The 12,149-nt window shown below is 35.3% G+C and overlaps 1 protein-coding gene across 2 annotated transcripts in view; it reads right to left on the bottom strand.

Moving 5' to 3' along the window:
• Positions 1-790: 790 nt before the first annotated feature.
• Cul1 (cullin 1) overlaps positions 791-12,149 on the bottom strand; it is a 31,000-nt gene continuing 19,641 nt past the window's right edge. Inside the window, exons 14-19 of one of the 2 annotated variants that reach the window (XM_085942879.1) lie at positions 11,456-11,605; positions 7,100-7,218; positions 5,264-5,384; positions 4,010-4,110; positions 3,351-3,570; positions 791-2,155 (exon numbers count right to left, since the gene is read on the bottom strand). In XM_085942879.1, the coding sequence (XP_085799005.1) occupies positions 2,075-2,155; positions 3,351-3,570; positions 4,010-4,110; positions 5,264-5,384; positions 7,100-7,218; positions 11,456-11,605 (792 nt within the window). In that variant the 3' untranslated portion in view covers positions 791-2,074. The remainder of the gene's footprint in view (positions 2,156-3,350; positions 3,571-4,009; positions 4,111-5,263; positions 5,385-7,099; positions 7,219-11,455; positions 11,606-12,149) is intronic. The other variant, XM_085942880.1, reaches the window with a different exon arrangement.

Here is a 12,149-nt window from a genome sequence, read left to right as displayed (position 1 = left end):
AAGTCCTTAGAAAAGCCGACAGGTGGCGCGACTAGTACTGTAAGCGGTTTGTTTTCATGCAGCGGCACTACCGATTCAGTATGCTGCGAAGTTTCAATCAGATTGGTCGGGTTGTTGTGTGTTTCTCGTACATTTAAAAAAAAAATTGCTTGTTTACAAAAATGGAGAAAATTGAGTTTAGAGCTGTTATTAAACATTTTAATATAAAAGGGTTAACAGCAAATGAAATAAAATTGAGTTGGATTTAGTTCACGGCACATCTGCTCCTTCACTTGCAACTATTTATAACTGGTTAAATGAAATTAAACGTGGTCGTACATCAACAAAGGATGAACCACGCTCAGGACGTCCTGTAGAGGTGACTACACCAGAAATGATCAATAAAATCCACGATATGGTGTTAAGTGACCGAAGATTAAAGTTGAGTGAGATAATTGAGGTTACAGGGATCTCAAAAGGTAGCGTCATTTCTATTTTACATGACAAATTGGGCATGAAAAAAATTTCTGCAAGATGGGTGCCGCGTTTGCTCACAGTCGACAATAAACGCAATAGGGTGGTGGCCTCTAAAGCCCTGTTGTCGCTCATGCAACGCAATCCGGATGAATTTTTTCATCGCTTTGTGACTGTAGATGAAACATGGATACACCACTATACTCCCGAGACGAAAGAACAGTCAAAGCAGTGGATTGCGGAAGGCGAACCATATCCAAAGAAGGCGAAAACCGTAAAATCAGCTGGTAAGGTTATGGCTACTGTATTTTGGGATGCACGTGGAATTATTTTCGTTGACTATTTGGAAAAAGGAAAAACAATAACAGGGGATTATTATGCATCTTTATTAGACCAGCTAAAAAACAAAATTGAAGAAAAACGGCCTCATTTAAACAGGAAAAAAATCCTCTTTCATCAGGACAATGCCCGTGTTCACACATGTTTACGATCAATGGCTAAAATTGAAGAATTGAAGTTCGAATTGGTCGACCATCCACCGTATTCGCCAGATTTAGCCCCCAGTGACTTTTTCCTTTTCCCAAACTTAAAAAAATGGCTAAGTGGACAACGTTTTTTTTCAAGTGAAGAAGTCATCGATCGGACAAATGCTTATTTTGAGGACCTTCCGAAAACTTATTTTTCTGACGGTTTAAAAAAAATTGAGAAACGTCTAACCAAGTGTATTGAGCTCCAAGGAGATTATGTTGAGAAATAAAAAAAAAAAATAAAAAAAAAAACTGTTTAAATGCTTTTTTCTAAGGAATTATTGACCCACCCTCGTACCTACATACGAAATAAAAATTTTGTGATTTAAAAAATTTCTTCAGTATTCGAGGTGTATCTATTGACTTTTTTGTTATGGTGACAGTAAGTGAACCAATGCACGAATATTGTAATAAACTACATTGAAAGGAGTGCCGTAAGGTTTCCGCCTTGGTCCCTAAATTGAAAAGTGTATATTGATACTAGTAAGTCATCAAAATGCCAAATGTTTCCATCAACGTGATGCATAAAGGCATTCTAAAGCCTCAATTTCATAACGATCCAACGTCTTTCAAATATATCACACAGTTTCAGTGTTCACACGCACATTCGTTGAATCATGTAAATCATTACAAATTAATATTTTCTTATTTATTGTATCGTATTGTATCAAAAAAAAAAAAATGGCAGGAAATATTATCTGATTGAAATGCAAGCCTGCTATCCACCGCAAAATTGTGCCTGTTTTAAAAATGAACGAACATATGACTTCGATGAGAATGAAAAATATTTTTTTTTATTGCGAGTGGCCCGTTAGCTTGCACAGGAGTTAAGTTAGCAATAATCAGGCAGGGCAATTTATAACACACTGACGAGTCACATTTAATCGGTGAAAATAAACATTAATTTGATTCAACCCTCGTGTGAATTAGGTTAGGTTTGTTTTTAAAAAAGACAATTCGATGAAATTGCATCATTGCTAACTACACTACGGTGCCGGCTAAGTAGGAGGTCTCTTTTTTATTATACATGTTGTTAAAATAACACTTTTTGAATTATTAATAACTTTATCATGATAGGATTATTTGCGAGAAGATCACGCCAAATAGCTGTATGTGTCCTTTTGACCTTCCGTCCTTTCCAGGTATTCTTTCTCTATCAGGATATCTATACATTTCTGAAATGAAAAAAAAAACACACACATGTAACAATTTGGTATATTTAATATTCATAATGGATACAATCATTTATATATAAAATATTTATATATAATAGCCAAAAGTAAATTTCTAATTACAGTCGAACTCGGTTATTACGATCACGGACATAGCGAGATCTCAGATGTAACGAGGAAACATTCGTTGAAATTTTAGTTTATGATTTTCTCCATACATTTATTCACTTTTATAACGAGCTACTTATCGGATATACCGAGCAAATAATCCTATCAGGTGAAACCCCGATTCTACGATTTTCAAAGGAGCCTAGAAAAAAACGATAAATGCGTGATATATAAAAAAATAAAATTAAAAAAACTCGTTTTCTCCTCGATTTTTTTGACGTCTTGAATTATTTTCAGTTTCTCAGCTTGAGTTCTAGTTTTCTTCATGGGGGGCATTTTAGTTGTGACTTATTTGTGATATGAGATGCGAGGCAAACCTGAGCGTCAACCGACCTATGCAAACAAAGCGACGCGACTGAAAGGTCTGTAATAGTCTGTAAACATTAACAATTCTACGAAAGCGAAATGAAAAATATTCAACAAAAACTGTCAATCGGAATAATATTTGTGACAGGACCATAATATTTAGACGATAGATCTAGGAAAACGATAAATCGGGGAACGGTCAATGCGGGATTATTTAACATTGTTCTTATGGGTGTTTGGCGAGACTTTCAAAAATGAACGATCCATGCGGAAAAACGATTTATGCGAGAATAGATCGGGGTTCCACTGTATCGCCAAAATTTTTCTTAAAACTGTTAATGTGTCGATCGTTTAAAAACATTTTCGACCCTAAGCAAAAAAATCCGAACGTAGACCGATGCCGCCGGGATCGGTCTAGTTAACTTCCCGGTCGGATTTTAATGCTTAGGGTCGAAAATGTTGTTTTTAAACGATCAACACATAAACAATTTTGCTCTGTATACCCGAGAAGTAGCTCGTTATAAAAGTGAATAAATGTATGGAGAAAATCATAAACTAAAATGTCAACGAATGTTTCCTCATTAGATCCGAGATCTCGCTATTTCCTTGATCGTAATAACCAAGTTCGACTAAGATACTTGTAAGATAACAATACAATTTTTTTTGGAAAGGAGCGCAAGACCCATCAAAAAAATTGTGCATCCATGAAGTAAATGAGGCTTACCTTGATGACTTGGACGCGGGGTTTGAAGCGGGATGAGAGCTGATTGAGAACTTCCGCCACGAGCTGCTGGTGTTTCAGCACCTTGCGAGTCTTCATGATACGAACAATGGCCGCCTGTATCAGCATCTTGCGGTCTTCTTCAATATGTTTGTGCGTCGTCTCCGCCTCAACCTTCAGCTCTGTCTTCAGCGGAATGTTTATATTGACTCGCAGCTTCTTACTGCAAGCAATACAAATCACATTCAACCGTCAATTACTGTTTCAAATTGGCAGCAACTCCCATTCACTTTTATCAATGACAATGTTATTTGTGAAGAGTTTGGACTAATAAAAAGGTATTCCATTGAACTCTATAATACAACACTTTGATTAGCGATTCCAGAATGTTTTTAATATAGTCATATTGCTAACTATATAAAATTAGAGTATTTTAAATTTAATTGATTCTATATACACAGATTTATGCAATATGAAAAGATTTGCAGCTAATTTAATAATTAGTGAATCATATTTCTGCGTTACTTTCATAAATGTATATAAAACCTCTATTAGCAGAGAAGGACTTTCTTTGACATCCTTGGGTGAATGCACGAATATACAGAATTGACATGGCGGTGCACAAGATGATATGTAAAATAAAATGACATGTTCACACTCACTTCTTGTATCCTGTGAAGAGTTGGATGATGGACGCCTCCGACAACTCATTCTCGTCATCCTGACACACCAGCAACTTTGCCTTCAGCAAGATTTGTAATACCTGACGAGCACACCACATAGCATAATGTAGATAAATCTTACACACTCCTTTGACATCACGGGCAGTCCTGTCTATGCTAGTGGCGAAGACTTGATACAGGATGTTTATTTAACATTTACCTTCACACATAACAAGAATTTTTTGCCACTACAAAATCAGAAGAGCCATATGTGATTAGTGCAATAAATAATGCGAATCGATTTATTGGTACCTAATTTAAACAATGATATCTATAAGATTTATCAATGAAGAAAAATCCTTTCTATTAGACATACGTAACTTGAAAACACCTCAGATATACACCACTAGAAAAAATCATATTTGAAAAAAATACGAAACTCGAAGGGATTTGAACCCGTATAACCATTGGTGTCGGGCCAATCTGTGCATTAATCAATTATGCTACGAGCCTCCTATATAATTACGACAATTTAAACTAGCAGGTCATACATGAAATGCTTATCAAATTGCGTAATTATTGATGTTATTATCAATAGTCAATAATAACGCAATTTGATAAGCATTTCATGTATAACCTACTAGTTTAAATTGTCGTAATTATATAGGAGGCTCGTAGCAAAATTGGTTAATGCACAGATTGGCGCGACACCAATGGTTATACAGGTTCAAATCCCGTTGAGTTTCGTATTTTTTCCAAATATGATTTTTTCTAGTGGGTATATATCTGAGGTGTTTTCAAGTTATGTATGTTCAATATATGGAACGTTACATTCTCAAAATCTTCTTATTCATGGAATAAAATAAATAGTTTCTTTCTAATAAAATATTGAAATGTATTCTTCGCATTTATTAATACATACTTCACCGATTTTATGGAAGAATTTGACTTCTGGCTACTCATGTACAGATGGTATTTCTAACATTTACTGAATTTACATTATAATAACATTGCTCTTCAAGTATGGAGCGCACTGTTATTTTGGGTTACGAATCACTAGCTCTGCCTTTAAGGCAGTCTTCGCCACCGGTATGTGCTTGAAAATATTATTGAGACATAATCGATCAAAGCCCTGGATAAAGAACATAGAGAACCAACTGCAGGGCAGATTCTAGCGATTTGGCATCACGTTGAGATGGTATCTAAGAAAAGTGATTTCAATTTACTACCATCGAAAGTATAATGTGTATTCACCTGCATGAGGAAGTCGTGTTTGATTCCCGTGTGCTGGTGCAATTGCTGGAGTGTCCACGACACATTATCGTTGTACTGCAGCAGGACGGCCATCTGGAAAGTGCTCGCTTGAAGAGTGTACCTGCCGACACAATCATACAATGCATTAATCAGACAGCACAAAACAAAAAAACTTATAAATACAAATCCTTATAATTCGAATTTCACTGTAATTCGAAATTACCTATAATTCGAATTTAGTTGTAATTAAAAATAATCTATAATTCGAATATGATTGTAATTGAAGGGTTGAAAGTCTATAGGGTCAAAGTGCCAAAAATGTGAAACTGAGATATAACAATAAAAGAATAAAACAATACATATATGAAAACTTACATTTTTATTTTTACAAAGTTACAGAAGAACATCAGTATAATATGATAAGTTTACATAATTCTAAAGATAAAATAATCAAAAGAAGAATAAAATATTTAACCCTTCACTGCATGATTTTTTTTTTGAAAAATTTTATTTTTTCTTAGTGTCAAAATGCCTTGTGAATGATGGAAAAATAATTTTTTTTTTTTCGAAAATTACATTAAATTTTGTATGTTACTGCGTGGTGCCGCAGATTTATGACATTAGGAAATCTTACATTTCAGTATGTCAAAATATAAAACCAAATGATAACAATCATAAAAAAACTAATGTACACAACTTATTTGATCTGGCAAGTACACATATTGTTTTTCAATTTGTGTGTGTCAGAGTATGGACCTAATAGGTTGAGCAAGTGGCTGACATCCATTTCTCATAAAAAAACAAAATCTGTCAATACAAACTTCCACTCTGTGGAGGCCCATATGATCCTATCAGGATCGGACATGGTCGAAAAAAAAAAAGAAAGATATTTTTATTTAACCAATTTCAATCTTCTGTACATTTTTTTTTATTTATTTACAAATGCGGATTTTCGCGTACATACGAATTCGTCAACTGTTAAAGCAGAAATGCATAGACTATAATGCAGAAATGCTTTATTTCTTGAAATGTCCAAACAAAATCGGTAAAGTAGGATGTTTATGATAAAACAGTTTACTAGGCCTCGAAAAAGGATATTATTTGATAATTTACACAGATGGCATTGGCTATATCGAAATAGTTTGAAATGTCGCAAATTTGCGACACTATGCAGTAAAGGGTTAAACATGGACAATACGGAAACATTCTATGTAGAGGGGTATGTAGGGGCACATAGGCTCCGCCCATATTTCAATGTATTTGTGTGACAAAAATGGTAGAGTTAGGAACTTAGACCCTTCAGAATAACATTTTAGGCTTGGCATACAGATTGTATTGAAGTAAAAAACTATCCTATAGACTTTCAACCCTTCAATTCAAATTTATTATACAAACAATTTTGAATAAATCTTTGGTAGATGTGTCGGTCTTTTGACGACACACAGTATCACCAAGATGTTCTTCATTTAGTCCGGTCGTCATTCTTGCAGAAATTCTGCAAAATTTCTTCTTATTGTGCCATCCCCTAGCGGAGGTTGGCCACCATCAAGGCTATCTTGGATTTGTCGTGTGCTACCCGGAACAGTTCAGTGGAGCTGCAATCGTGCCAATCACAGAGGTTCTTCAGCCATGAAGTGCGGCGTCGTCCTCTGCTACGCTTACCATTGATCTTTCCTTGAATGACACGTCGGGGAATGCAAGTTGCTGAATTGATATGTTCAAAATTGGCAGATATACGCGGCAAGGGAAAAAGAAAGAAATCCTTTATTATACACTGGAACGAGGCCAAGTGACCAAGATTTTAAAAAATGTGGGCTAACAATATCTGTCAGTTACCTATTTTTGAAGCAGTTGGTGACCAGCTCCCCTTTGCTCATATTGTAAAGCCAGTTAAGTTTTCTTCCCGAGTGCTGCGCTGAGTAGAAAGAAGTGAAACGGTGGACGGACCTTTCCAACTGAAATGTAATATTTTTCTTGTTATACACCTTTTGCACAGATGCTGCGAGTCAAATTAAATAATTACAAGATAAAAAGAACTTTTTATATACAACATTTTTAAATTTTCTGTTGAATCATATAAACTTTACATGACTAGCTTAAGGGTATACCTCAGTTGAGGCATGGTCTAAAAAGATCGTGGCTAGGCGATGCGCGGATCACAGGTGCAAATGACGCATGCGAAATATAATTTGTCATATAAATCTAATATGCGTCCATTTAATGTTCTGTTTATTGTTCTATAGTAACAATAATAATATATTCATTGACATGTTTTCTTTTTAAAGTAAATGGGTAACGTTTTTAGTCATCTTTACACGATTTAAGAATTAATACCCCCGTCGCCATCACGAAACAAATTGACGTATTCACACCTCGACGTTCGCTCTCCGATTGCCAGCGAGTCCAAAATTTCGTCGCGCCTATAGTTGAAAATTATTTACCGTTTCACTGAAGTATCGCCTTAAACGATCAAAAAAATTTGTACTTCATAGAAATAATACTGAAATGTCATTTTGACATGTCATATTGATTTCCATAGTAACGCACGTATATATTAATAATTTAGTTGCTAGGACCCCAGACCCCTAGCAACCAATAATTGTGTCGAAATAACTTTTCATACAAAACAGGATTAACTGAAAATGAATTCAATTCTACTTAGAGATGGTAAAGATGGCTAAAAGTATTCTGTGTTCTGATATATTCTAAAAGTTTCAAATGTCTAGCTAGTTGGGAAGTTAGTTAACCTGGCACTCGCGGCCTATTGTAGTATGACGAATTCACTCTCCGCGGTGACGGTTTTTGTTTAATTTAACTTCTGTGTTTCATAATAAAAATGGCAATAAAAAATGAGTTTTATGGCTCTTTAGGCGCCTAGACATGTTCAGATTATTTTACAACATTAAAAAACCGTAATAAATCAGTCATAATGTCAAAAATATCCGAAGAAATTAATTCTATACAAAGACTCACCATTTATAAGATTTCCGCCATTTTGTTTTATGTATATGGAGCACTGCAAGGCTTGCATTTTGTTATTCGTCACGCTCGTGCTTGACGCGAGTATAGAAACACTTCACAAATGGTAATAAAATCACACATAATGTTTTTTCCCTGAGTAGGGTCGTAAAAATAGCACAATAATTTTAGACTAAACAAACTTTTAGGCAGACACTTAAACAGCTATTAAATATTATTACTGAGTTACATATTTATTTTTACTTTACACATTTAAAATTGTTTTGAAGAGTGGTAGATTTCATAACACGGACTGAGACATAAAGCCACATTGCAAATACAACACATATATCTAGATAGAGATGTTTTTTTTTTATTAATTTTTGAATTTCCGCACACATGACAGCGTCTTCTGGGCTTTTTATTATTTGCCGTGGGCGGAATGTGTTGCGGCAAATGATCTGTTAAAGTTCTAGGCAACAACCTCAATGGATTTTCACTAGTCGATGGTCTGGGTTGTGGAGTTTTCGTGATTTTCACAGCGTACTTAGCAACTAATTGTTTTATCACGACTAACTGAAATTCTCCTAAAGTTTTTTTACTACCAGTAACAGATTTATACATATAGAACGCATTTAATAAATAGAGGTCAATCATGTGAAATGCTACTTTTTTGTACCATTTCACAGATTTCCTCATGCACGACAAGCTGCTGAGCATCATGTCGGCCTTGTCGACAGTCCCCATATTTTTATTATACTCTAAGATGCACTTTGGCTTCATAATGGGTTCTCCGGTTCTAAAATTAGTTTTACCGGTTGGACCGAAGGAGTCATCGTGCATGGTTGTAAGCATGTGGACATCTCTTCTGTCACACCATTTGAGAGCCAACAATGGGCTGTTTGACTTTACCTCTGTCTCCCCCTTTTTCAGCTTTTTGAAGCATGGCATTTCTTTGCGATTCTTACGTACAGTCCCACAAGCATTGGTTTTATTTTCATGGAGGTGTTTGAATAACTGTGGACCGGTGTACCAGTTATCGCACCACAACGAATGCCCTTTGCCCAGATACTCAGTCAGCAGCGTTGTCACAACAGCTCCGGATATTCCAAAGTTTTGGCTATCCACTATGTCTGTCCCGTCACCACAATAAATAATAAAATCTAAAATATAACCCGTCATAACGTCACACAGCACGATCATTTTGATACCGAAACGATGACGCTTCGATGGAATGAATTGTTTAAAAATAAGTCTCCCTTTAAAAACAATAATGCTCTCATCGATACAGAGATTTTGATGCGGAATCATCGTGTCTTTGAAAATTTTGCGTGTATGCTCTAAAAGTAACCTAATTTTATTTAGTCTATCTGAGGTAACACTTGTTGGATCGGAAAAATGGAGCATTTGGAGCAATAACTCATATCGGTCTCTAGGCATCGTCTGACCGAAAATGGGTGCACTTAAAAAACAATCCGTACTCCAGTGTTCTTCTAGTGACAAATGTTTGTTTCGTGTCATGAGCATTGACACCGCAAAAAATGCATATAATTCTGATACAGTTGTATCGATCCAATTATGAGAACGTGATTTTGGTCCAAGTTCTTGAGTGTTATACTGGTAGTGGAAAAAAATGTTTGTTTGTTGGACTACCTTCAACATTATATCACGGTTTAAAAAATGTTCAAAAAAAAGACACTCAGGCGAAGTCTCAGTCAAATCGCTGTTTGCTATGCCGGATTGAAAATCATCAAACTCATATACGATCGGAACATGGGGTCCGGATGTCCATGTTCTCAAGTGTTCAATTGGCTCTTCTGATATATCTACATCACTGAGGTCAGATGGTTCCAATTCTTCTTCAGACATTTCGTAATCGGAGTCCAATTCCTCACTTAAACCAGCCATATTGAAGTTTGAAAAAAGTTCTCAACCAAACACTCACACGATAACAAAGGTAAAATAGTCCAAAAAAATATAGTCAAAACACTTTTTAACAGTTTAATACACATGAATGGTATAGTTAAAAACACATAAACAATAACACAGACAAAATATTATAATAAAATTCACACAATACAATAGATCGCGTAAAATACGTAATATTTTGTACGGAAAAACGACAAGAGCGATTCCTTGCACAGTCCTCTCACAACAGTGATATTACGCATACTGCGCAAACGCAGTAAAGTGGCACGATGTTTCAAACCAAAATTAAATGAGCGTAGATTGACGGCCTGTCGAAGGCATGTCAAACATCTTAGTTTTAGTATCGTAACACAATTTATTTGACAATGTTACATATATGTCACCGTTGGTAATGAAATAAGGCAAATTATGGTAGAGATTTCAAAATCATGCGTCATGTATATTCTACATAATCGACCGGCGCATTTTTGCGTACAACATTGGCGACAGAAGCGCTGTAGCCCCGTAGTTTTGCGAAATTTCGCGTACTACTCTCGTGACAGAAGCGGGCGCCGGGTTAAAAATCAATTTCAAGATTTGTACTGGACAAATAAGAATACGAGCTAAGAAAAACGTTGTAATAATAAAATATTCTTTCCTCGCAATAACAGCGTTATGCCTGTCAGAATAGTCAAAATTCGGTTGCTTCATCGATGAAGTTAAATTCTAATGGATTTAAGTTTTGTACTATTCCATTTGAGTCGTTTTTTGCGACCCGGGTTTCGCCTTTCAGCATCTTCAGGCATTGTGTATACTCACCAAAAGGCAAACACACACTGACAACGAACACTATCAACCCTAACTTATATAATAAATCAATACAATAAAGTAGGTAAATTTATCACCTAGGTACCTATTAAGTCAAGTACAACAATAAAAAAATATACAACAAATGATCAATAGTTGAAGTGTTTGTAAAAAACCCCATACCTTATCAATAATAATACATTCGATAAGGGTATAATAAATCGTTAAATCCAATAGATCATTAGTAATAATTATAAACAATAAACATACTACACCCCAGAGATGTAAAATCGTCCATTTTGGGAACAATAGAAATTAATGGAGTTAACTAATGATATAACTAAGAGAGTTATTAAGAGTTAACTTTTGTCATTTGAAGTCTTGAGATACATCATTTCAAAACTCGACAAAATGATATCACAAATGAATTGAAGAATACGTCTAATGCAGCCGTAGGTGATAAAACTGAACTTTTGATGTCAATTTGTAAAGTTGCCTTAATTATTATAGAGCACATACCTCTGTAGGCAGCTGGAATGAGAAAGATTGCTGGAAGGGCCAGGAACCTGACGACAAAACTTGAATGCTGAAGTCAATGTCTAGAGGTTCCTTGGAGGCAGACAGGTGACTCCGGAACTGCTCATTTAAGTCTTTTGATACTCCAATATCCTGAAAACCAAGGCGTGGAAAAATTAGCAATATATTGGAGAGTAAATAGGTGATTGGAGAATTTTAAAACGCACTATTTGTGCTTGTACTAGTACTTATATTATTATGGGATTATCATTTCAACCAATCTTGTTAAAAAAATAAGTCTACATCAATCCAGAATTATTTTTTAATAAAGATTAATACAATTATTATTGTTTCTCAATTTGACAATGATATTCAATTAATACAATAAACACGAATGCCTGGTTGGTAGACCGGCAGTCTCTGAAGCCATGGTTCGAAGAATGCTTTTTCAAGGCATGCTCCAGTGAAATGATTCAATGCGTTGGGCGTATTTCTAATAGACCAATACTTTTTGGTTTATGACTTATTGACGACCAGACCATAAAACGTAAGAAATAAAATCCCCGCTGAGTGTCCTCAAATATTACCAATATTGAATGCCCGTTTCATTTACATGACAAACATATACATAATTTGAAAACATCTCATGCATATACACACTAGGAAAAATCATTTTGTAGAAAAAAATACGACCCCC

The sequence above is a fragment of the Rhyacophila brunnea genome, unplaced genomic scaffold (genome assembly GCF_057557595.1).
Source record: "Rhyacophila brunnea isolate RB1 unplaced genomic scaffold, BYU_Rbru_1.0 scaffold_15, whole genome shotgun sequence".
NCBI lineage: Eukaryota > Metazoa > Arthropoda > Insecta > Trichoptera > Rhyacophilidae > Rhyacophila > Rhyacophila brunnea.
This window is presented reverse-complemented; position numbering and strand designations above follow the sequence as displayed.